Consider the following 25,284-nt stretch of genomic DNA (forward strand, 5'->3'; position numbering starts at 1 on the left):
ATTTGCTTGGCCAGGAAGTAATAGAAAAGGTCACCCTTGAAACAGGGAGGCAGATTCATCAAAACACAGCGTGAGGAACTCTTGGGTGGGTGAGAAACGAGGGAGGCCAGGCGGCTGGGGCATGGGTGGGGAGAGGACGCTGGGGTGATGTCATGAGTGAGGGGGCCTCAGGGCCACACGGGCTGGGCCGGACCCCCGCAGCACCCTGATCCTCTGACCAGCAGGAGGGGTGGAGGGGCCACATCCCTGCGGCGAGGGGGGCCGAGGCGAGACCTCAGGGGTGGCCCCAACGGGGTGAGCCACGCGAGGGAGCGAGGGACAGCCCACGGCCTGGGCCTCATTTGGGGCTGGGCTCCCCAGGGAGGCTCCCTGAGGCCAGGTGGAAAAGCTGGAGGGGGAGGCAGCCCTCGGAGCCAGGGCCCAGGCTGGCGGACTCCCCCCGACGGGCAGGTTTGCAGGGCTGGGAGGCAGCTGAACCTCCCCTGACGGCAGAAGGGCAGCTTGTTCCTGCCCCACCCGCCCCGGGAGGCTTAGCCAGGGGGCAGGGGGTGGGTGGGCAGTCTCAGCAGCCGCCTCCCTGTGGAGCCGAGTTCTGGGTCTCCACGGCGCCCACATCCTTCCCCGCCCATCCATGTGTTCACTGGGACGAGTGTCCAGCCATCTGTTCCCGGAGGACAGGCTCCGTGGCTCCCTGGGAGCTGTCCCCACTGCCCAGCCCTGCTGTGACCGGACTGGGGTCCCGGAAGCCCTGGGTTTAAAATGTAACAAATGAAAAAGACCCAGGAAGGGTCCCGGGAGCCGAGTGACTTGAGGCTTCGTTTCTGGAATCAGAACCTGTGAGGCGGCCCAGCTCCTCCTGACGTCCGGCCAGGGCGCATCCGGTCTCTCGCCTGCCTAGGCTGGTTGGCAGCAGTCGTAGGTCCTCGTGGTTGGGTTTCAGGGAAGGCTGTGACGGGGCAGACGTTCACGGTGGTCTGCGGGACCGCTGAGCTGGGAAGCCAAGGGCGCTCGGCCAGGCCCGTCGGTTGGAGAATTCAGAAAGGCAGGAGGCAGCATTCAAGCAGCAATCACGGTCCCCCTGAGACCCCCGACCCTGCCGCCCCGCGGGCTGGGCACTCAGCCCAGCTCCCGGCTGTCCTGACGGCTTCCCAGAAGGCAGGTGCCTCGAGTCCCTCTCGGTCACTGCTGTCCTGGGCTCCCATCACCTGTGCCCCCAGGCCCCCCAGGCCCAAGCCGGGAGCCGCCAGAGCCCTGGCCATCCCCTCATGGGGCAAAAGCGGGGGGCGGGCAGAGGTGAGCGCTCTGCCTGCTTCGCTGGGAGGTGTGGGGGCAGCAAGCCCCCGGGGTGGGGGGGGCACGGCCGGCCTAGTGCCCAGCAGCCCTCTGGGTGGGGGGAGTTCTGGCGGCACCTGCAATTCTGCGTGTTCCGGCTTTGTGCAGCGGCCCCCGGCCAGGGCTAGGGGTCTGAGCAGCCTAGCAGACTGCCCCCACCCACCCACATCTCAGCTTCTGGGCCACCCAGACCTCCCCCTCCACTCACTAACAGTACGTCCCCCCGCACTGACCATCATCCCCCCGCACTGACCGCCATCCCCCCTGCACTGACCTTCGTCCCCCACACTGACCATCGTCCCCCACACTGACCACCGTCCCCCCGCACTGACCGCCGTCCCCCACACTGACCACCGTCCTCCACACTGACCACCGTCCCCCGCACTGACCATCGTCCCCCACACTGACCACCGTCCCCCACACTGACCGCCGTCCTCCGCACTGACCGCCGTCCCCCACACTGACCGCCGTCCCCCACACTGACCATCGTCCCCCCGCACTGACCATCGTCCCCCCGCACTGACCGCCACGCCCCCTGCACTGACCGCCATCCCCCCGCACTGACCGCCGTCCCCCCCGCACTGACCGCCGTCCCCCACACTGACCACCGTCCTCCGCACTGACCATCATCCCCCACACTGACCACCGTCCCCACACACTGACCACCGTCCCCCACACTGACCGCCGTCCTCCGCACTGACCGCCGTCCCCCACACTGACCATCGTCCCCCCGCACTGACCATCGTCCCCCCACATTGACCATCGTCCCCCCTTACTGACCACTGTCCCCCCGCACTGACCGCCATCCCCCCGTCCCCCCGCACTGACCATCGTCCCCCAACACTGACCATCGTCCCCCCGCACTGACCGCTGTCCCCCACACTGACCACCGTCCCCCACACTGACCGCCATCCTCCGCACTGACCATCGTCCCCCCGCACTATCGTCCCCCCTCACTGACCGCTGTCCCCCCGCACTGACCGCCATCCCCCCGTCCCCCCGCACTGACCATCGTCCCCCAACACTGACCATCGTCCCCCCGCACTGACCGCTGTCCCCCCGCAGGTGCACAGCAAGGACAAGAAGTACGTGTGCAAGCTGTGTAGCCGCGTGTTCATGTCGGCCGCCAGCGTGGGCATCAAGCACGGCTCGCGGCGCCACGGCGTGTGTGCCGACTGCGCGGGTGGCGGCGGGGCCGGGCCCCTGGATGGCGGCGGCGCCGAGGGCTCTCCTGAGCTGTTCGCGGGCGACGGGCCGTACCTGGAGGACCCCGAGGACCCACGCGGCGAGGGCGAAGAGGAGCTGGGCGAGGACGAGGACGACGTGGGCCTGGCCCCCGAGGACGCACTACTGGGGGACGACAGGGAGGTCGAGGACTCGCCGCGGGGGCCTCGCAGCCCTGCCGGGGGCACCGACAAGGACTTCACCTGGATCTCCTAGGCTGGGCCGGGCACTGGGCCGCGGCCGCCCCCGCCTGCGTGCGCCCCGGGCCCCCTTCACCTGCTCTCCCCCACCCCTCGAGGACACCCGGGGCTCAGAGGCGGGCGCTGCCCCAGCGAGTGGGGCTGGGGACGCGCGTGGGGCGGGTCTGAGCCCAGGGAGAGCCCTTGTCACCTCCCCCAGCAGGGGCGCGGGGCGGGCATCAGGGGTGCCCAGGACGCACTGGTCTGGCGTCGGACGCGCCGTGACGTGTGGTCCGGAAAGGGCCAGCGCTGGCTGTGGTCCCAAGTGTGGCCCCGAGGCCCGGGTCCGGGAGCTGTTAGGAGAGTTCTCCTCACCCTGGGCCCGTCCAGGGCCGAGTCCCCCCGCCTCCGCTCCCCCTTCTCAGCAGTGGGGTCACTGCTGGCGGCTGCCACTGCCCCCGCCCTCGAGGGCTGTGCCGTCCGGTGGCAGCCTGCGAGATCCAGGTCTGGCGTCCAGAAAGCCCCGCGGCCCCCCCGCCTCTGGGCTTTGGTGCTCAACACACAGCAGCAGCCGACCTCGGCCCGGGTGCCCAGGTGCTACCCACCCCCGAGGCAGCTGGGCAGGGGGCCCAGGTGCTACCCCCCCCCCGAGGCAGCTGGGCAGGGGCCCAGGTGCTCCCACCGTAGGGGCCTCCTCTTTCTTTGTGTGCACTTCTCTGGGCCGGCTCGCCCCTCCGCCCCTCCCGTCCTGCCGCGCCCAGGCCACTCCTGCTGACCGCTCCGGGCGGCTTGCCTTTGTTGCTGCTCACGCCGCCTGCGGGGGCCGCCCCTCCCCAGGTGCTCGGGCCCCAGTTCCGTGAGTAGCTAAGGAAACTGAGGCTGGCACGTGACATGGTTCTGTTTGGCGTTATCTTTCCCGCTCGACCACACTCGCAGACGTGTCTTTCCTTTGGTTTCTTCCCAAGCCCCCTCGCCGTCTTTTAAACACGCTTACGACCCCTTCTCTATCTTTTTTCTGAGAAGCCGGGGTCCCGCCGTGTGCTGTGAGGACACTGTGGGCCCAACCCCGGCCCGTCTCCCTTTCAGGCTCATGACACGTACATTCCATCCCCTCCACCCGCCTCGCTTGGGAGCCGCTGCGGGACACCGTGCCAGGGCCCCTTGGGTGCTGAGCTGGAGCCGAAGGAGACGCTGGCTTGATTTTCTCTCTCCCCACAGCCTGCAAGCCGAGTGGCTTTACTGCATTTCTCCCGGGTCCCATCTACTCTTTCTAGGTGGAGAAAGGCAAATCCCACAGAACCCTCCTTAGTAAGTGGCTGGCTGCGTGGACACGGACGGGTGCTGTCCTTGAAGCCCTGCCCGGGGAGGAGTCGCAGCTTCATTTTCTGTTTTGCCTTGTTTTAAACATAGCCACCTTTCTCTCAGTCAGAAGAGGGCTGCCCTCCCATCCTCAGCTGGGGACGCTGCGAACTCCTCAACGCCGGCATACTTAGGGAAGGGCCGGGCCGGGCCGGGGGCAGGAGCCCAGGGCAGGTTGGGGTGCCTCCGGGGCCGGTGACCCGGTCTGCCTTTCACAGTGGGGCCCAGCTGAGCCCCTCAGTGGGGCTCCCCACTGTGTACCTTTCCCCCACTTTCTAACCCCTTTTATAAACAGACTTACTTTCTTATCAAATGCGTTTGGAAACCAGACCTTTGCTGCCAAGCGTCTCTGGGTTTTGTACGGGGCCACCTCTCAGCCCGCCGCCCGCGCCCCGGGCCACCTTTGCGCCACACTCAGGACCTGCTCACTCCCGCTCTGGACCGTCCTGGCTGACTTTTAACGGGGCCCTCAGTGCCACAAGGGCATTTTCTTCCTCAAAACAATACCCTGGAAAACCGAGGGTCCCACCTCCCGCCCCCGAGCCCCGTGTGTTCACTATTCTCGTGTGCGGTTAACTCGAGAGCTGGATTTCAGAGATGCAGGCGAACACATCGCCTCCAGAGGCGTGGAGGGAAAGACGTGTAACGAAGGTTTCTTTTTTAACGTGATCTTTTTTTTTTCCCAAATCAATGTTTAAACTAATAAATATTTTTTTATGAAGCGGAAAAGCGTGTAGATCACATCTCACATTTTGTACCTTTCCGTCTGTGTGCGTCTGTGTTTGGTGTCTGCAACGCCGATGTGGGACGCGGTCTATCAGGCGGCAAGGTCTTTGGGGGTGGGGGAGGGGCGGGGAACCAAGATTTTGTATCAAGCTCTGGATCCTGACCGGGTTGTATGCTTGAACTCTGGGTTTGGGAACAGTCACAACACTGCCAGGACTGGATAGGGACCTCAACTGAAAGAACACAGCTACTGCTTCCAACTTTGCACATCTTCCTTTTTAAAAAAGAGAATTCTGAAAAAATGCAAAAACTGGAACTTTTTGCAATATTATATGAAAGATAATCTTATTTTCGCTCATTCTGTGACATGTGCAACTCTTAAGAAAGCCATACTTAATGGTGTTTTTATTTTTTAGATCCTATATTGTGTTTTGTATGTGGCCCTTTTTAGAACTACTTGTAGTGAGGGCGCTGTGTGTGTGCTTTTCTTAAATATTTATTTTTTCAACATGCTTTCAACCTGTCAACACAAAACAGAAAAAGGGCAGTGTTTGAAGATTGTTGATTTTTTTCTGGGGATAATCTATATTATATCGACTTTATATGAATTATTATAAACCTGTGTTTGTATTGGAGATGTGTTTCATATTTGGGGGAGTCTTTTGTAACTGGTCAGTGGGACATCACGGCCATCGCCTGCTTCCCCGGAGCCGTCAACGGCCAACAGCACCTCCTCCCTAGTGGTCTTGAGATTTCTTGTCTGCCGGGCGCACTCCGGGCCCGCCTGTGGGTCTCCTTTCTGTGACGGGATTAGTTAGACTTTCTTGCAAAGCGATCACTTTCAATAAACTGGGAAATTGCTGCTTGAGCAGATGCCTCGTGTGTGTTTCAGACAGCATCTCCTCCTCCGGCCTCACCCTGGGCAGAGGGGGCCAGAGAGTAACCCCCACCCCCAGCCCTCTGTGGCCTGGTTGCTGGCCTCCTGTCTGCCCACCACCATCCCTGCCCATGGCGGGGTCCCGGCTCCGTGTCCCTCCCCCCAGGAGGCAGACACAGCTTTTGGAAAAATCCCAAATCTTTAATGTTACTCCTCGCCTGGTTCAGCCCAGACGTGAGACACCTGAGCTTGGCAAACACGGTACAAATGTGCACCCGGGCCCTCAAACAGTCAGATTAAGTGCGGGCAGGGGCGCCCCCTCCCCGACACCCCTCAAAGTGCATCGAGGACGGCCCCAGGTGGCCCCAAAGCGGGGCCCGTCACACCCCTGACAAGTCCAGGGCTGACAGGTGGGGGGCGGCCACCCCTGGGGACCCCAGGCCAAGGGGACAGCTGTGAGGTTTGGCTTTAGTGCAAAAGGCCAAGAGGCTGGTTTCTTCAGAGGCACTTTGAGTGGTGGGGCCCGGGCCCGCCCCCCCCCCCCCCCCCCCCCCCCCGGGTTAGAAAGAAGACCCTGCAGCTAGGAGAGGCCCCGGCGGGCGGGGCTCAGTCCAGGAAGCGCTGGCAGGCCTTCTTCCAGCGGCAGGCCGTGCACCACAGGTCCCGGTGCTCCACGCCATACACCTTCCGGCACTTCCTGGCGTCACCTCGGGGCTTCCTGGGGGACACATGGGGGGCATGGGGTGCTGTCGGGCCGGGAGCCTCCTGCCCGGTGCCTTCCCCGGCCCCTTCACACACACACGCACCTCGGGTTGGCACCGGGCTTGGCGGGCAGGGCGGGCGCGCAGGCCCTGACCGGGATGGGCTGTGGCTCCGGGTGGACGGGTGCCAGGCAGCCCTGAGAGGAGACACCGCTGTGGCCTCGCGCCCCTCCAGAGCCACCCGAGGCCTCACCCACCTGGCAAGCGGGGCCACTGCCGCACACCTGGGGGGCGGGCAGGGAGCTCAGCACCGGGGGTGGGGGCAGGGCGGGCGGGCGCAGCAGGCTGGGCAGGGCCGGGGGCTCCAGCGGCTCCAGGCGGGGGAAGGCGGGCGGCGCGGAGGCCGTGGGGGACCCCGGGGTCAGGCCAGACAGCCCATCGGTCAGCGAGTCCACGCCGACATCCAGCTCCGTGTAGTAGAAGTCCTCCTCGCCGTCGCTCTGCTCTGGCTCTGCCTGCCGCCTGCTGGGGGGCGGGGGGTGGGGTGCGAGCTGACGCAGGGGCCTGCCTGGCGCCCCCCGCCCCTCCCCCACCCCCGGCCCCGCCGCACCCCAGGTGCACCAGACGGATGTGTCTCTGCATCCCTGACGCCGAGCTCAGCACCTTCCCGCAGCGCTTCCACAGACACTGGAACAGCCCCTGCAGCGAGCTCTGGGTGACAGGGGGCGGTCAGCCTCGGCGCCCCCCACGTCCACCCCGCTCCAAGGGCTGCCCTGGCTCACCTTCCTCTTCCTCAGGGCAGGCTCCCCGAACAGGAAGTGGGCTGCCTCAGGTGGCAGCGGGGGCGACGGGGTAGATGGAGAGGACTGGTCACTGGCCGGGCCCCAGCCCCCATCCCCGCTGCTGCCGCTGCTGCCCGGTGGCCGCACCGGGGCCTCCCTCCGAGGCTCCAAGCTGGGCTCTGCGGACACACACACCGGTGCCGGCATCAGGACTTTTGGGGGCCACGGCTGTGCTGCAGACGCTGCTGGCTACGAGTCCCTGAGTGCAAAACCTCCGCCTGTTCACCTGTCCACAGGTGAGCCTGGAGGGCAAAGAACCTCTTGGAGGAGGTAGTGGCCGGGAGGAGCTGACCACGGCAGCCCGGGGACGAGCCTCTCCAGCACAGAGAAGGAAGACCAGAAGAGCACGGGGTGGGGAGCTGCCTGGCCAGCCAGGTGGAGATGGACAGGTCACGGAGGCCTGCAGGCCTGGGGCACTGCAGCTTTGGCCGCAGGGAGGGGCCGTGGGGGTCCTGATGTCGCTTTAGGCCTCAGGAGATGGATGCACTTAGAAGATGGCATTCCAGGTGAGCGGCTCTGCTTGCCCCACAGCAGCTTGTAGGGTCCTGGAGGGACAGTGGTCCTGAGCCCTGCCGGCACCCCCCACCCCAAGCCAGGCCTCTAAGTCTCACCTGTGCTGAAGGCTACAGCCGGGGCCCCCAGCAGGAGGGGGCTGGTGGACAGGCTTGTGAGGGCTGCAGCAGCCATGACCTCGTCCAGCCGGGCTTTTCCTGGGGGGGCTCTGGAGGAGATGGGGATGGGGGGTGGAGGGGTGGGTAGGGCCCAAGAAGTACTCCAGGCCCGTCCCCGTCCCGGCACACGTGCAGGCCTGGGCACGTGTGTGCACCCAGCTCCCTCACTCCAGGAGCCGGGCAGGAGGCCCAGCTCCACCTCCAGCTCGGGTTGCCGAGCTCCAAATCCCCAGGAACCACCGGGAACAAGCCTGGGCTGGGGTCTTTCCAAAGCCCGACTTCTCTGCAGCCTGGGCTTTGTTCCACCGTGGCTCCTTCAGACCCTGCTGCCGGACAGGGGTCTGAGGCCCCGCCGGTGGGGCCAGGCCAGGCCAGCCCTCCCCGCAATCACACATTAACCAGGGTTGTGCAACAGCAGCTGCGGGCCTAGCGCCAGACCTGGGAGGGCGGGAGCAGCCAGCAGCCAGCAGCAGCCAGCGGAGCCTGGGCTCCAAGCACAAGCGGGTCCCTGGGCCCCAGCGGGCAAGGCCAGGGCCCGCCCCCGCCTGCGCAGCCAGCCCGGGGTGTCAGGCACCTGGGAGGGTTTCTCTCTCTGCAGACAGAGCTGGCGAGACAGTCATCAGGGGCCCCGGGATGCCTGGACAGTCGATTCCACGCGGGCCTCACAGCCTCCTGGGCACAGAGGCTGACAGGCGCCCCCTCCCAGTTCTGCGCTCTGGCTCTCAGGGTTTGGGGAGGAACAAGGCATACTGATACATGGGTCATTTCTGCTTAACTCCTCCAGGGCTGGAGAGCCGAAAGGCAAGGACAGAAACCCAGTTCAGGATGCTGACCTGCCCTCCACCGAGGCGCCCCTCGCAGGGGTGGGGTCTGGAAGGCTCCAGCCCGCGCCCCATCCACCACCCCTGCACACACAGGCGCACGGGTGCACACGCCCCCTCGGCCTGGCACGCGAACCCCGGCTCACCTATACCCTGGCACCGGGATGTGCGCCGACGGCGTCGGTGGCCCCGCCGCCCCCGCCCCCGGGGCCCCGAGGTCCGCGGCCCGCGGCTCCGGCTCCTGCGGCAGCGCGAACTCCACGGCAGGGCCCTGCGGACGCGGCCGGCTCAGCGCGGGCAGCGGCCGAGTCCCCACCCCCACCGCCACCCCGACCCGATGGTGCCCGCCCCCAAACTGGCTGCGGCCGGTGCGGCCCCGCCCCCGGCCCCGCCCCCGGCCGCCGCGGCGGGAAGCGCTCCGGGCGCCGGCCCAGCCCCGCCGGACCCACGGACACGCGCGGCGACGCCCCGCCCCGGGGCCCAAAGTTCGTGCAGCCCGACGCCATCTTCGCAGCGGGAACTTTGTCGGCGCCCCCAGCCCGGTACCTGCGGCGGCGCGGGCACCGACACGGGCGCGGCCGCGGGGTCCCGGCCGGCGCGGAGTGGGGGGCGCCCGCAGCCCGGGCCGGGCGCCGGGGGGCGCTCGGCCTCCATGGCCGGCCGGTTACCGAGGCTGCAGCGGCGAGGGCGGACGCTCCGGACGCGGCCCCGGGCCGGGCCGGGCTGGGCCGGGCTGGCCGGGCCACCGACCCCCGCCCTCGATCGGCCGCCGCCCGCGCCGCGCCGCCCGGAGGCTGCCGGCCAGCCCCGCCCCCTCCTTGCGGCCCGAGGCCCCGCCCGCCCCGCGCCCATTGGACCGCCCCCCCCCGCGCCCATTGGACCGCCCCGCGGCCACACCCCGCCCCTGGCCGGCTGCTCCCGCGCTGGCCGCTCCCGCGCCGCTCCGGGAGGGGGCCCGGCTCCTGCCGCCCGCCCGCCCGACGGCCCCCGCCCCGGCGCCCCCGTCGCCGGGGCGGGCCGGCTTCCTCGAGGGATGCCCCTGCGCGAGCTGCCGGAACCGGGAGGAGGCCGCGTCTCCTTGGCGGCCTTCCCGGGAGCAGGTTATTCTTTAACGCACGACTGCCCACCTCCCGCGCCCCTTATGTAACTCCAGGGGCTGGGTGGCGGAGCCTTCCCTGTCGTTCAGGGTTCAGGTCCCACCTTGGGGTAGCCACCCTGTGGGCCGGCTCACCGCTCGGAGGAGCCCCTCGGCCTGAGGACCGCCCGCCAGGGCTTGCCTCCCTCCCCACTCGGTCTTCTGAGCCCGACCAGCCGGCGGCCCCAGGTGACAGGGCGCAGGTACCCAGCACCCCCAGCGGGAGGAAGCCCATTCCCAAGGAGAGGTTTTCACTCCTTCCAGACGCCACCCCGCCAAGCCTCCCAGGCTTTCAAGAAGAGCAGGCTGAGGTATAGCAGTGTTCATGCTCCCTGAGCTGGGGCTTTATTGAGACCCTGCCCTAGAGAGGACATGGCAGCCAGGACCCTAGGGACCCCATAGGCTGACAGCACTGCTATCCGGAATGCGTGCTGTTAGCCGCGTGTGGGGGAGGGGACTCTGGGAAGTGAGGGGTCGCACCCCACTCTGGAGGAAGGATCATCTGTACCTGGGTGTTCAGGGCAGAGGGGATGAAGACCCCTCCCCAGGCTTAGACAGGAAGCAGGGGGTCTCCATGCCCTGCACATGTCCTCTCCTGGTAGGAGTTGGAGCTGGGGGGTTCCAGGTGCCCGGGGGCCTCCGTCCCCTGGATGCTCTCATACACGTTTTCCAGGAGGCTCTTGTCCACGCCCAGGCCCCTGAGAGGGAGGACCTCGTAGGCCAGGTCCCTCCCCAGAGCCAAACTCGCTTCCCCACCCTTGGGGCCTGGCTGGTCTGTGGAAGGTCCTGGGTCCCTCCTTTTAGGCCTGCTGATCCTGGAATACAGGATGTCCACCTGGAGAGAGGAAGCCAGTCCAGGGAGGGCTCAGCACCACCCGCTCGGCCGAGGATCTGCCCAGTCCCGCCCACCCTACCTCACACCCTTCACTTCACCTGAGCAGCTGGGGTCGCCTCAGCTTTCCTGTGCTCCAGGCCTCGGGGGCCCCTATCTGTTCCCTTGAGCTTCTGGACACACGCATACTCAGCCCCCACGGGTCTGGCCTCGGGACCGGGCCTGGCACAGCTGCTGGTCAGCTGTGCCCCTGCCCACACCCCAGAGGTGACTGCCAGCCCAGTCCTGGGGATGGCAGCCAGCCCCACGTTGGAATAGGTGGCCTCAGGGCCGGTGGAGGGCGTGACCAGGGGCAGCTCCTGGTGTGGGAAGGCTGCCGGGGGCCTGGACGTCGTGCCTCTGGACGCCTCCAGCCATTGTGGGCGCAGATCCATGCTGGCAGGCTGTGGGGCTGAGGGTGGGGGCAGGGCAGAGATTACTTAGGGGTCCGGGGACGCCTGCCCGCTGCTAGGCCCCAGCCCTTCCACCAGCTCACCTCTGCTGCGGAGCCAGCTGCGGTGCAGCTCGTGCAGTCTGGTGTCCGACTTGCCGAGGGAGCAGTGGTAGGGTCGTCTCAGCAGTGACTGGGGGCAAGGAAGGCTGGCTGGTCCCCTGCTGGCCCCAGGGACACCCTGGCAGTCACCGCTTCTGCTGGCATTACACTGCTCTGTGGCCCAGACAGCTGCCTCTGTGCCCGCTACCTGGGTGCAAGAGGGTCATCAGAGCGGGGAGGCAGAGGTGCGGGTCAGAGGCGTCGGCCTCCGGTCCAAGGCCAGTAGGGACGTGTGTGTGTGTGTGTGTGTGTGTGTGTGTGTGTGTGTGTGTGTGTGTGTGTGTGTGTGTGTGTGTGTGTGTGTGTGTGTGTGTGTGTGTGTGTGTGTGTGTGTGTGTGTGTGTGTGTGTGTCTGCGCGCGCGCCTTGTGCTGCCAGAAGGTCCCCCACCCCGTGCTCTGACTCAGCACACAGGAAACCCCAGGGCTCAGCAGCCCCTCTCTCCTATGGAGGCCGAGGGGACACAGCCTCAGCGCCTACCCTCCCGCCTCTGCGCAGGGGCTGCTGGTGAGGGGTGAGGCATGCTCTGTCTGGCCCCCATGAGGACCTGAGTTGGCAAAGATGACTCAAGTGATGTCCAAGCACGGCCAGTTGAGGAGGGGCAGGGCAGCTGGGACCTGGCCAAGGCCCCACTGTGGTCACTGAGGCCAAACCTGAGAGCCGGGGAGGCCCCCAGGTCACACCCCAGGCTAGCAAGCCACAGGCCACAGACTCACCTACAGCCATGTCCTGCCCAGGCATGGCTCCTGTCCAGGTGATGCCCCCTAGCTGTCCACTACAGAGACTGACCCCCTGGGAGGCTGGAAAGCTGGGGGTCAGCAGGCAGGAAGGGCTGCTTTGGACACTGACCACCCCACCCCTGGCTCTCCATCCCTCCCCTCCAACTGCCCCTGCCATCGGATGTCCGCTTCCTGGAGTCCTGGCACAGGTGCCGGAGGTGAGGGGCCAGCAGCGTGGAGCTATCTCCGAAAGTGGGGGCCAGTCTGCTCAGACCCAGGGAGTGGGCTTTCCTCACCAGAGGGCCCAGGTCCCAATGCCCTGACCTGGTAGGGCCCATTCAGCACCTAGGGTGGCGGGCAGCTTGGGCACCTCGAGCCGCAAGGCCTCGTGTCGCCCTTGGCCCAGCTCCCCACCTAACTTCCTGCCCGTGCACCACGCCGCGTCTTCCCACGCAGCCGCCACGGCAGCCTCACCCACCTGCCGTGGCCCTGCCTGGGGCCTAGACGGGGCTTGGCAGGGGTGTGCTGCGAGCTGGTGCTGATCGGAGGCCCTAAATCCTGTTGTCTCCACCCACGATGCAGTGGGTGCATGTGGGCGACAAAACAGGCGGGCACCGACCCAGGGTGCCAACACCCCCCGCCCCACCGGGTCCTCCTGCCTCGATAACAGCGCTCCCTCTTGGCCCCGCACAGCCACGGTCTCCTTCCATCACTGCAGCACCGGGCTCACCTGTCTATGGGTGTCAGGCAATGTGGGGGGCACCCTAGGCTGTGACCGCATCTGGGAGAGCAGCAAGGATGCCCGTCCTCCCGGGCCCTCTGCCTCTGGGCAGGGTGCTGGGCAGCACCCTCACTCAGGACCCCTCCAGCCCAGCCCCGTGACCCGGTGCAAAGACCCCTCCTCCTCAAAATCCCCACAGCCAGCCGAGCCGCTACTAAAAGACACTGCAACAAAGTCACTTTAATGTCCTTGCTCAGGAGACAGCCCAGGACACTGGTAGGTGGGCTCAATGGTCAAGGAAGTGTCAGGAAGGGACCTGACAGGGACCCCTGCAGCCTGTCTCCTCTCAGCAGTGGCCACATGCCCGAGGCCGGCAAGAAGGCCAACTGTGAGGGCTGGCCCCTCTTCCGGTGGCATTCTAGCTGTCGAGGGACAGCTGGCCTTCCTGGGGAGCCGGGGTCCCTGAGCTCTGTCCACGCCACGTGTCGGGGCCCTAGAACTCGGTCATCTTCTTGTGGGTGTCCGCCTTCCTCTGTTCCCTCTGCAGGCCCGCCTCCTGGGCCCGGAGCTGCCCCAGCTGCCGCTGGGCTCCCGCCAGCTTCTCCTGCAGCTGGGCTGCTGTCACGCTGTGCCTGGGGAAGGGCCCGCCATTCAGCACTGCCCATCATCCTCCAGCCCCTCCTCAGATCTGGCCCGCCGCCCTCAGGTCGGGGCGAGCTCTCACCCAGGCACCACGGGCAGGGGTGTGGCGTGGCTCGGGCAGGGCCCACACGTACCGGCCAGCATTGCGGGCAAGGGCCTCCTGGATGCCCCGGATGGCTCGCTGGGTCTGCTCGATCTTCTCCTCCGTCTGGAAGAGCTGCAGGCTCAGGGCGCGCTTGGCACTCCTGCTGGCGTGGTACACCTCCTCGCCACTCCTCCTTCCCGGGGGCGCCACCCCCGCCTCCAGGGCCCCAGGGGCCCCGCCTTTCAGCTTCTCGTTCAGGAAGTCAAACACATTGCGAGACGGTGGGCGGCCCCTAGGCCCACCCCCTCTGCCCCGGCATTTTGGGGGCCTGCTGGCGCCAGCCTGGCTGCCCCTGGTCCTCTTCTGCAGGATCTCCGCACACTGGTCCAGCGACTTCCCTCGCGGCAGCACCACAGCGTGGATGGGCTCCACCCGGCCCTCCGCATGCCGGCCCAGACCTGGGGGTACACCGAGCTGGCACTGCCACTGGACTCTGGGGCCGTGCTGAGGGAGCCCTTCACCCCCCCGTGCAGCACACACTCACCCTTGCCAAACTCATAGCCCATCTTGGCGAGGAGTCTGGAGCCGATGCCCCGCGTGTGCACCTCCCAGCCGGCGAAGGCGGAGCTGCAGGTCCCGGGGTCAGCAGCAGCAGGTTCCACCACTGCAGGCATCAGAGGGCAACAGCTTAACCCAGCTGGATACGGGGCATCCTGGGCTCCGGCCAAGGTTAGCCCAAGAGCTCAGCTCTGGGCCAGGGCCAATCCCCGGCACCCCTGGCTCCCTGCCAGTTGCCCAGGGCTGTGTGGTGAGCACAACAGGCAGAGCCTGTGGCAGAGCCCAGCCCTCTCCACACTTCAGGGTCACAGCCTGGTCACGTGGTGGCCCCCATCCTATTCCCTGGAGGTGGGTGCTGCCGTTCCCTTAACAGAGAGCAGTACTCGCCTCTACCTGGCGGCTCAGTCCTCCCCTCCATCAGCATGGACAACTTGGCTAACAGATCCCAGGCGGACACCCCCCTGGGGGAGGGCCAGACACTGCTAGCCAGTTCCTCTGTCCACCCGCCAGGTCCCCATGCCCTGCAGGAAACCGTCCCTTCCTGTGCGTCCCACCTACTCCTGTGGCTCGCGTGGGACTGTCATCATTCTGGGTTTCTGCATCTGTGGGTCTCCGGACCTGCCCCAGACCCATCACGCACCCTCTCATCTCCCCTGCCCGCTGTGGGGGCCTCGTGTCTGCCCCCTGCCCCAAGTGTGTCCTCGTACTGACCACAGTATGGGACCCTGCCAGCCAGGAGCCTCTCGGGGTGGCAGCAGCCATACCTCGAGCATAGCTGGGGTCGTCCACGTCACTGCCGTCTGAGTCAGAGGAACCTGCGGGCTCCGTGCGCAGCGGGGGCAGGATGCTGTCCCCCTCCACCACGGCCTCTTTCAACAGCAGAGAGTCAAATTTGACCGTGTAGTAGCCACTGTCCACATCTGGGGGGGCACAGAGGCAGCAGGGCAGTGGCCTTAACACATGGAAGGAGCCACTCTGGAAGCTGGGAGCAGGGCGGGGCCAAGGCGGGGCCTTGCTCCTCTTGGGCGTGGGGTGGGATCCCAATGCCCAAACAGAGGAGTTGTTGGGCAGGACTAACATGTGACACACGGGGAGGGTTCCCAGAAAGGACCCCATCAGGGAGGCCCCAGGCAGCCTCACCAGTGATCCGCGCTGGGTGCCAGAGGCCATCCTGCCGCTTGGCCAGACACGCAGAGCCGGCCTGCAGGGAGCTCAGGTCCGGGTCTTGGAAGGGGCGCAGCTCATCCACAGAGACCACCTGCCCATGGGAGAACCTGCAGAGAGGGCCATAGGGATGCAGACTCAGACACGGCCACCAGGGCCCCGTGAGCCGGGAGAATCCCGTCTACCTGCCTGGACACCGCCTGGACAGGAAGGATGGACGGGGAGACAGACACACACATCTATATACATATCTGCTGAACACGTGTGTACAAAAATATGACACACACACCCATGCACACATGTACACACATCCACTGAACACACACGTGTATAAACATGCACACAATACACACCCACGCGCATATACACTGAACACGTGTGTACAAACAACACCCACTCACACGTGCACACACAATATACACTGAACACATGCGTACGCATGTATGCACACAACCCATGCGCACATGTGCACACACATACACATCCATGCCCATACATGCATACGTATACACACATGCACAACACACCCACACACATTTATGCGTGCATGCACACATGTGCACAAACACACATGTATGTGTGCATACATACACGCGCACACAAGTATGCACAGGCACACATATACTCATGCACACGTGCATACACACATGCACACAAACGTGTGCACATATAGGTACACACACAGTATACACAAGCACTCACCCACACATGTATGCAATGTACATGCACACATGTGTGGACGTGTGCATACATGTGTACATGTGTGCATGCATATGTATGGACACACACACTTGTGCTTGTGCTCTCACTCTCAGGATGGACCTGGGTACCCTGGAAAAGATGCTTCGAGTTTCTCCCCAGCCTTCTGGGCTAGAGTCATGTATACACAGGCACACACATGGCTGGTAGACATCCTTGTGAAGAGAGCTCCCCGGCGCCTCTCCACCAGATACAACAGGTCATCAAGGCAAGTGTGTCTGCGTGCTCTCACAGGACTGAGTCCTCCCCAGCCAATTAGAAAGAGCTGTTGTAACAGTGCTGCCTTGACTTCTAGATGTCAGTGAAACAGTGAAACCAAAATGAAAACCGGGAGAGAGGAGGTGGGGGAGGAAGTGGGAACAGAGGGCTGCAACCTTTAACTTTGCCAAATAAAGACATGAAGCAACCATGCACACATCTCCTGCTGTGCCCCCATTTCAAGGAGGAAGCGGTTCTAACCCCATGAGAGTAAGTGAAGACAGGCACTCGCTCCGGACACACAGCCAGCCCTGCCGTGGCTGGCCTCCTAGGTGGAGTCCATGGGGAGAAAGGAGAGGAAACAAGGCATTTCAGTCACCTTCCAGGAGCAAACAAAGGTGGCCTCGGATGCCTCCCTGGCGGGGTTCTAGCCAGTTCCTTCTCACCCCTGACTGTCCTCAGGCCCCCAGGGTACCACCAACGGCCAGTGGCACCAGCAGCTGCAAAACTGGCCCACGTGTCCTACAGTGGGCACAGTGGTTGAAAAGCCCTCTTCAACCGAGGAAAGATGCCCAGACTCGGTGAATTTGGCCAAACACCCCTCAACACACCCAGACACTACAGACACCACCAACTAAACCTCCCTGCAGGAATCTTTGGTACTCTTAGAAGCCCTAAAATTTGGTGTCTCCCTTAATCCAGCAAGCGCTTCTAGGGAATGACCCTAAAACAACAATAATGAAAGTATGTAAGGACTGAGCCAGAAGGATGTGACCCAAACACGAAAGATTTGGAAATAACCTAAGTTCCCAACCATGGGGAGTAGTTAACGGCGTGTCCATGAAACAAACGTCAACCAAGAGCACAGGCAGCCTGATCAATGGAACGAAGTGCACCCAGGAAGAGCCTCTCATACAACAAACTTCATGCAGGACAGGGGAGGTGTTACCCATGAGGCAGGAAAACACACACTACGAATTTCATAAGGAAAAAATTAAAAATTGGTTCCCATACAAAAAACCCCAACAACACCCCACTCGATCATCTGCTTCACAACATTCACGAAAATACACTCCAGAACAAGTAAAAACTTGAACCAGAAAACAAGCATTTAGAATGAGTATACACCACAACTCAGTTCGGTTTATCCCAGTAATGCAAGGGTGGTTCAACACATGAAAGCCATTCAATAAAACAGAGCACATTAATAGAAAACTAGCACGTCAACCGATATACAAAAGATACTTGAAAAAATGCAACACCCTTGCATGTTAAAAACACTCAGGGACTTCCCTGGTGGCGCAGGGGTTAAGAACCCGCCTGCCAATGCAGGGCACACGGGTTTGAGCCCTCGTCTTGGAAGATCCCACATGCCACAGAGCAACTAAGCCTGTGTGCCACAACTACTGAGCCTGCGCTCTAGAGCCAGCGAGCCACAACTACTGAGTCCACGTGCCACAACTACTGAAGCCCGTGCCCCTAGAGCCCGCGCTCCACAACAAGAGAAGCCACTGCAATGAGAAGCCCGCGCACCACAACAAAGAGTAGCCCCCTCTGGCCGCAACTACAGAAAGCCCGTACACAGCAACAAAGACCAAATGCAGCCAAAAATAAATAAATAAATTAAAAAAAAACAACCAAAACAACACTCAACCTGATAAACAGCAACTATGGAAAACCCACAGCTCACATCACACTCAGTGGTGAGAGACTGGGTGCTTCCCCCCTAAGATCAGGAACAAGACAAGGATGGCTGCTCTCGCTACTTCTATTCAGTGTAGTATTGGAAGTTCTAGGCGGAGCAGTTAAGCAAGAAAAATAAATAAAAGCCATCCAAATTGGAAGGGAAGAAGCAACAGTGGGCTTCCCTGGTGGCACAGTGGTTAGGAATCTGCCTGCCAATGCAGCGGACACAGGTTAGAGCCCTGGTCTGGGAAGCTCCCACATGCCACGGAGCAGCTAAGCCCGTGCGCCACTACTGGGCTTGCGCTCTAGCGCCCGCGAGCCACAATTACTGAGCCCGCGTGCCACACCTACTGAAGCCTGCGTGCCTAGAGCCCATGCTCCACAACAGGAGAAACCACTGCAGTGAGAAGCCCGCGGACCACAATGAAGAGTAGCCCCCTGTTCGCCGCAACTAGAGAAAGCCCGAGAACAGCAACGAAGACCCAATGCAGCCAAAGAAAAAATTAAAAAAAAAAAAAGAAGCAAAAGTACCTCTATTTGTCAATGACATAACTGTATATATAGAAAGCCCTAAATAATCCAGAAAAAAATCCTATTAGAGCTAAAAAATGAATTTGATAGTGTTATAGGATATAAGATCAACATAGAAAGATCAGTTGCATATTAATACACTATAAATGCACAATCTAAAAATGAAATAATTTCATTTACAGCAGCATGAAAGTAAATAAAATACTTAGAAATAAATTTAACCAAGGCTTGTGAACTACAGAACATTGCTGAAAGAAATTAAAGAAGACCTACATAATTGGAAAAAGATCCCATGTTCATAAATTAGAAGACTTCATATTATTAGGATGGCAATACTACCCACATTGATCTACAGATGCAATGCAATTCCTATCAAAATTCCAATCTTCTTTTACACAGAATTGGACAAGCTGATTTTAAAATTCATATGGAAATGGAATGGATCTTGAATAGCCAAAAGAATCTTTGAGAAGAAGAAAAAATGTTTGAGGACTATGTACTTCCTGACTTCAAAACTTACTACAAAGCTACAGTCATCCAAACAGTATGTACTGGCATAAACACATCCAGTCCATTGGTGTGGACCAATGAACTGGATGAGAGAACCCAGAAATAACCCCTCACACACATCAGTCAGGTCTCGTCAGGGGTGTCATGACAATTCAATGGGGAAAGGACAGTTCTTTCAACAAATGGTACTGGGAAACTGGATACCTACATGCAAAAGAATGAAGCTGGACCCTTACACCATTAGAGCATGTGATTTACAAGGGAAATTTTCAACAATATTTTATATCAAAATAGAATAAGTTATATGAAATATTCAAGGAAAGTAATACGAGATAAGAATCTTATACAGTAAGTCCCCTACATATGAACCTTCAAGTTGCGAACTTTCAAAGATGCAAATGTGCCACTGCATGCCAGCTGTTGTACTGTACTACTGTACTTCTCAAGGTACTGTAAGATTTTAAATGTTTTATTTTTTGTGTTATTTTTTATATATTACTTGTGTGAAAAGTACTAACAGCCTATTACAGTACAATACTATATAGCTGATTGTCTTTGTTGGGTACCTAGGCTAACTTTGTTGGACTTATGAACAAATTGCACTTACGAACGCACTCTCAGAACAGAATTCGTTCATATGTAGGGGACTTAATGTATTCAACAAAACTGCTCTTCCAGTATAAAAGACACAAACAGAACCTAATCAACATGTCAGATCTCTGAAAACATTATTCCTGTGAGCCCTTCCTGAAGAACCTACCAGAAAACGAGTCTCATACAACTGAAATGCTAAAAAGACCCCAACAGATCGAATGATGGTAAGCATGAAATGCAAAGGTCCTTCTAGAACTAAGGTTGGGAGTAAAAGGGAAACAATGGCTGTAACGGCCACAAGATCCAACAACGCAGGTCTAGTGCAATCACAAAGACAGAGGGAGAATGTGGGTAGTAGTACGTGTAAAAATGCTTTTAACAGTTTTCAATCATCATAATGGAAGAATGAATGAATGTTATTCTGAGTGTCCTGTGTGTGTAAAATGGGATAAAACAAATTAATTATGGGTCCTTTGGAGCCCATCATTCCCTATGTCCTTGAGAACCAGAGTCCTGGCATAAAGAAGGAAATACGGATGTGATCCAGAAAAGATTAAGTAGAAACACTGCAATCCTTAATTTGAATTGAAAATATCAGTATAAATTCACAAAGTATTTGTCCTTAAAAACATAAGTATGTGGTATGGGTACATATACATTAACATGTACATTAGTGTGTGTCCACCTATATTTCCTAGGTCCGTCTGCTAAAAAAGCCTACAGCAATGAACCAACTAGCAGCAAAGTACATCCCAGTGCCCCCACTGTGGGTTGTGAAATACCATCTCCCATTAAAAGAAACCAGGGCTTCTTGGAGACTTGGGTGCCTTCAGGTCTGGGGTAGGAAGAATGCAGATGACTGTGGGAAACCGTGACCCCTGGGGCTGTGTCAAAAGGATGTGGGAGCCAACCTGAAGAAGCTCCCACTTGACAAGGGTGAGACAATTTGAGTCTCAATAAAGATAAGAATCTGGGCTTCCCTGGTGGCACAGTGGTTGAGAGTCCGCCTGCCGATGCAGGGGACACGGGTTCGTGTCCCGGTCCAGGAGGATACCACATGCCGTGGAGCGGCTGGGCCCGTGAGCCATGGCCCCTGAGCCTGCACGTCCAGAGCCTGTGCTCCACAAAAGGAGAGGCAACAGTGAGTGGCCCGCGTACCACAAAGAAAAAAAAGAAAAAGATCAGAATCTTCGTGGACTGAAATTCATCAAATATATTTAAATCCATCAGTCCATATGGATATTAAATATTTTTTAAAAGCCAATTTATCACCTCAGGATGAAAGAGAACCAATTTGCTATCTTGGAAACCAAGGAAACAAAACAGAAAAGTCCGGCGTTACCCTGCCTTTTCCATATGATCTGTACCACTAGATAGCCAAATTGTAGACAAGGAAAGGCATCTCTCTATAACGTTCGGCTAGTAAATGAACTGACAGAATTAAAGAGCTCTTTTTTGCAATCCACACTGTATCAGTGGATCTCGGCGTTGAGCACCGTTGGCAGCTATACATCAGGTGCCTCCTGACGAAAGCACAACACCTAGAGACATGCCCAACTGGGGGTCCTGAGTGTGACCAGGTCCCTGGATCCAGATGCCAGCCTGCGGTGAACACAGGAACATGCTGGGCTGCACCAGGGCGGTCGTTGACGGTCAAAGGGTCTGGTCCTTCAACAGTGAAACTGTGAGGCCAGGAAAGGCAGGGGTGGGGGGGCGGGGTGCAGACTCAGCAGCCTTAAAAAGCGAGCAAGATTAAACTACAACGTTTACACCCGGCCGCACCTGAGTGATAAGCAACAAAGAACACAAGGAAGTGATTATCATAAAAGTCGAGACAGTGCTTCTTTTTGGCAGAGGGAGAAGGCTGTGTCTGGGCTGAGGCAAACAGAGGGGCTCGTGGGGTAATTGGCAAATTTGTAGTTTTGATCTGAGCAGCGAGTACTAGGATGTTACAATGATTCCTCATGCTACTTCTTTACTTCCTCTGTCTGATTTTATTTTACAATAACAAGATAAAAATTTGAAGTTCACTGTGTCCTTACTACATGTTAGCTACTGTTCAATATTCTTTTACTTCTATTAACGCATCCCGTTCTCCCAACAACTGCGAGAGACATCCTCATCTCTGTTTTTACTGATAAGGACATTGAAACAGAATGATGAAGTTAGAACAAATGTACGAAAAAATGCTCAATCTTGCTAATAATCAAGGAAATACAAGTTCAATCAAGATCACCTCCCCAGCTCTCAGTGGGCACGAATTCGCAAGTAAGAGAACGTGACCGAGGGTGACTACGGAGCAGACCAGGGACTGGGAACCGTACGGCGCACAAGGACAGAAAATGCGCGTGTTCTCCACACTGCTACACACCGGGGACGTTCTCACCAGGGATGAAAGATGTGCACTAGGATGTTCACAGCACGTTGTTTGTAATAAATAACAACTGGGAAAATGGACTTCCCTGGTGGCGCAGTGATTAAGAATCCGCCTGCCAATTCAGGGGACACGGGTTTGAGCCCTGGTCCGGGAAGATCCCACATGCCGCGGAGCAACTAAGCCCGTGCGCCACAACTACTGAGCCTGTGCTCTACAGCCCACGAGCTACAACTGCTGAGCCTGCGTGCCACAACTACTGAGCCTGTGCTCTACAGCCCGTGCTCTGCAGCAAGAGAAGCCACAGCAATAAGAAGCCCGTGCACCTCAATGAAGAGTAGCCCCCACTCACCTCAACTAGAGAAAGCCCGCGCGCAGCAATCAACCAATAAATTAAAAAAAACAAAAAAACTGGGAAACACCAGGAGACAGAATGAAATATGGCATATTCATGAGGAAAATAACACAGCAGTTAAAATGCACAAAATATTTCTATAAACGTCAACGTGGACTTTTCTCACAGACACGCTCTCTGAGAAGAGCTGCAAAACGAAGCATCCTGCATGCTAACCACTTAATCAGAAAATAAAGCACAAATATGTCCTATTCACAGATACACGTGTCTATAAAGGTCTCATGTGTACTAGAGGGAAACACACCACAGATGTGCCAACGAGCCTCCCAAGAAGGGGAGGGGCTGCGACAGAGCGGTGGGCCACAGGGTGCTTCAACACTATTTTATCTTTAAAACAAAATTTTCAAATAAAATTTTAAATAAGTAAATTTTAAAAATCCAAAACAAATGCAAGAAAATAACTATCAGACCAGGGTGGTGGTGAGGGGCATGTTCGTGGGCTGCATGGGTTGGGCCTAAAGCTGACAGCAGGCAGCAGCTGAGACCACGGCAGAGGGGAGCCGGCCCGTCTCAGAGCCTGGCTGCCTGGGAGGCCCAGCGACCACAGCAGCCTTACGGCCTACCTGGCGGGCCTGCTGCCAGGTGAGTTAATACGCATGAAACCCTCGGAACAGTGCCTGCCCAGAGGACGCAGCACAGGGACACGTTAGTTCTCATCACCACACAGGACATGGCACAGGGATGGGGAGGAACCCTCCGGAGGGACCAGTGGCAGAAAGGATGGAGGGCTCCCTCCTCTGCTCCATGACTGTTTGCTGAGGATAGGGGCGCACCCACCCTGTGGAAGCTGGAGGAGGCTTATGACTGATTTGTCGTGCACTTCCCTGTATGCACGCTACGCCTTTCACAAAACTTACAGGGAATGAAAGGAAAAAAGGGGGAAATGTAGCAAATAAGACTTAGGGCCCAGCAAGAATCTATAAAGAAATAAGACAACGGAAGAACTAAAGGAAGTTACTCTGGACTATTGGCTAAAAAAGAAAATCATCTATTGGAAATCTCGATAAGTATTCTTTGCAAAGAAAAAGTAAAAAGAAGCAAAGTTAAAGTCATGTGCTTAAGCAAAAAGCAACATCATTACAACTGTGGAAATTTGAATACGAACAAAGTATTGCTGTTAAATTCTGTTAAGTGTGACGGCGACACGGAGATAGTTTTTAAAATAACATCCTTATCACTCAGGTTAGGATAGTATCCTGAAGTATTTATAAGAGAAAGCCCAGTAATTTCTACAACTTGCTTTAAGGTAATCCAGAGGCAGGAAGAGTTGAAACAAGACTGGCACGATCTTGACAGACAATGACGCCTGAAGCTGGAGCACGGGCAACCTGTACACTACTCCCTCCAACTTCACATGTGTTTCACAACTTCTATAATCAAGTTTCTATAATAAAAGCAAATTTTAGGGCTTCCCTGGTGGCGCAGTGGTTGAGAGTCCGCCTGCCGATGCAGGGGACACGGGTTCGTGCCCCGGTCCGGGGAGATCCCACGTGCCGCGGAGCGGCTGGGTCCGTGAGCCATGGCCCCTGAGCCTGCGCGTCCGGAGCCTGTGCTCCGCAACGGGAGAGGCCACGGCAGTGAGAGACCCGCGTACCGCAAAAAAAAAAAAAAAAAAGCAAATTTTAGAAGTTTCATTCTGAAGAATAAAACTGGTGATGGGGGCGGGGGGGGGGAGTCCATTCTTTTCAACATCAGCCCTTCCATACTTCATCTACCCAAGGAAAATCCAACTAAACACCTAAACAAGGACACTGCTAGAAGAATCCCCTGTCTCCCACGGTCTCTTCTTGTCAGCACTCTGCTGGGCAAAGAAGCACAAAACTTCAAAGCCCAGAGGGCCCACCTAGCCCCTGATCCTGTGTGCAATCCACCCCCCCCCCAACGACCCCAGGGGCCCCGGGAACCCAGGCCTTACCTGCAGCTTTCCTGGAAACGGCACTTCCCCTCCAGGAAGAACGGGCAAGGCTTCAGGGACTTGTGAGTGGGGTAGAGATAGAGTACGCGCACGCCCGGAGAGCCATCATCCATCTCCTCGGTGCCCACGATCATGGCGTTGTGATACTCCAGGGTGCCCCAGGCACTGTAGTAGGGGGCGTTCACCTTCCTCCCACTCAGCTCTGCCCCGTCCTCGTCCTCCCCATCGTCCTCCTCCCGCCCAGGCTCCGTGGGTCCTGACCCGGTCTCTCTCATAGGAACAGTCTCCAATTCTGTCTCGGGGGCTACTGGCACCTCCACTGCCTCAGCAATGGCCTCCTGGAAAGCCAAGTACTCAGCATCCTCCTGGGCTGGGCGCTCTCCATCCAGCGCCGCCAGCAGCTTGCTCTTCCTGACGGACACCAGGCTGGCCTCAGTGAGCTCGATCAGCTCCTTCAGGTCCCCCTGCAGCTGGCGCAGATCTGCCAGCTCCGAGGGATCCAGGCCAGTGCCCAGAGCCAGCTCCACCTGCTGCAGCTGCGCGTCGTAGGTCCGGAGGGCGGTCTGCAGGCTCTCCTCGTCCATCCTGCCGGGAGGGGCCGGGTTCCTGGGTCCTCAGAGGGGAGGCGTGGGAGCCAGAGATGCGGGGAAGAGAAGCCGGATGAACCCGGGACCGGCCGTCCCCGCGAGGCTAGTACTGAGCGCTGGCCAACCGCCGCCCTCGGCGGACAGCCTGCGGAACCGTCAACCGCCCTGCCTCCCGTTTGGGCCGAGAGAAGTTTCCACCTCCGAGAAAAAGAGCCAGAGCCAGCCCTTGGCCGCTGGCCCCACGGCCTCCGCTCCCTTCCCGGGAGCTGCCGTCAAGTTCCTCCGGGGTATTTGCGTCCCAGCCCGATGCCCCCGGCCGGGCCCACCCCCCGGGCCCCGCGCCGCCCGCCCCCGCTCGGCCTGCCACCAAGGGCCCAGGCCCAGTCGCCCAGACCCCCTCGCCTCCGGCCCTCCTCTGCGCCGTCTCCCGGCCGCCGCCACAGACGGCCTCCCGGCCTCACCGGCCAAAAACGCCCCGCGCCCGCTTCCGCCCCCGCAACCGACAGGCACTTCCGCCCGAGCGCCGCCGCCGCCGC

General features: G+C 59.5%; 4 protein-coding genes across 8 annotated transcripts in view; 1 reads left to right on the top strand and 3 right to left on the bottom strand.

The window, feature by feature from the left end:
* Positions 1–5,688, top strand: part of ZBTB46 (zinc finger and BTB domain containing 46) — a 57,572-nt gene extending 51,884 nt beyond the window's left edge. For both annotated transcript variants that reach the window (XM_004282364.4, XM_049699793.1), the window contains exon 5: positions 2,398–5,688. In XM_004282364.4, the coding sequence (XP_004282412.1) occupies positions 2,398–2,772 (375 nt within the window). In that variant the 3' untranslated portion in view covers positions 2,773–5,688. The remainder of the gene's footprint in view (positions 1–2,397) is intronic.
* Positions 5,689–5,877: 189 nt separating this feature from the next.
* SLC2A4RG (SLC2A4 regulator) lies at positions 5,878–9,599 on the bottom strand. 4 transcript variants are annotated; one of them, XM_049699797.1, is made up of 8 exons: positions 9,279–9,599; positions 8,879–9,003; positions 7,852–7,961; positions 7,181–7,359; positions 7,009–7,097; positions 6,683–6,920; positions 6,504–6,595; positions 5,878–6,415 (listed from the first exon to the last, which is right to left on the bottom strand). In XM_049699797.1, the coding sequence occupies exons 1-8, from the start codon at positions 9,582–9,584 to the stop codon at positions 6,304–6,306; spliced, it is 1,251 nt and encodes a 416-aa protein (XP_049555754.1). In that variant the 5' UTR covers positions 9,585–9,599; the 3' UTR covers positions 5,878–6,303. The 4 variants fall into 4 exon arrangements, with proteins under 4 accessions (XP_049555754.1, XP_049555753.1, XP_033266145.2 ...); XM_049699796.1 differs by having other exon boundaries at positions 6,683–6,923; XM_033410254.2 differs by having other exon boundaries at positions 7,009–7,109.
* Positions 9,600–9,611: 12 nt separating this feature from the next.
* On the bottom strand, positions 9,612–11,462 carry LIME1 (Lck interacting transmembrane adaptor 1; the record flags this gene model as incomplete). Its single annotated transcript, XM_049699167.1, is given in 4 exon segments — positions 9,612–10,702; positions 10,801–11,150; positions 11,235–11,322; positions 11,382–11,462. Coding segments are annotated over 4 exon segments (804 nt in total), but the record flags the coding sequence as incomplete, so codon positions are not given.
* Positions 11,463–12,950: 1,488 nt separating this feature from the next.
* Positions 12,951–25,280, bottom strand: ZGPAT (zinc finger CCCH-type and G-patch domain containing). Its single transcript, XM_004282362.4, has 6 exons — positions 24,162–25,280; positions 15,156–15,289; positions 14,780–14,935; positions 14,002–14,121; positions 13,507–13,915; positions 12,951–13,362 (listed from the first exon to the last, which is right to left on the bottom strand). The coding sequence occupies exons 1-6, from the start codon at positions 24,743–24,745 to the stop codon at positions 13,224–13,226; spliced, it is 1,542 nt and encodes a 513-aa protein (XP_004282410.1). The 5' UTR covers positions 24,746–25,280; the 3' UTR covers positions 12,951–13,223.
* Positions 25,281–25,284: the final 4 nt, after the last annotated feature.

Source organism: Orcinus orca, chromosome 16, assembly GCF_937001465.1.
Source record: "Orcinus orca chromosome 16, mOrcOrc1.1, whole genome shotgun sequence".
Classification (NCBI taxonomy): domain Eukaryota; kingdom Metazoa; phylum Chordata; class Mammalia; order Artiodactyla; family Delphinidae; genus Orcinus; species Orcinus orca.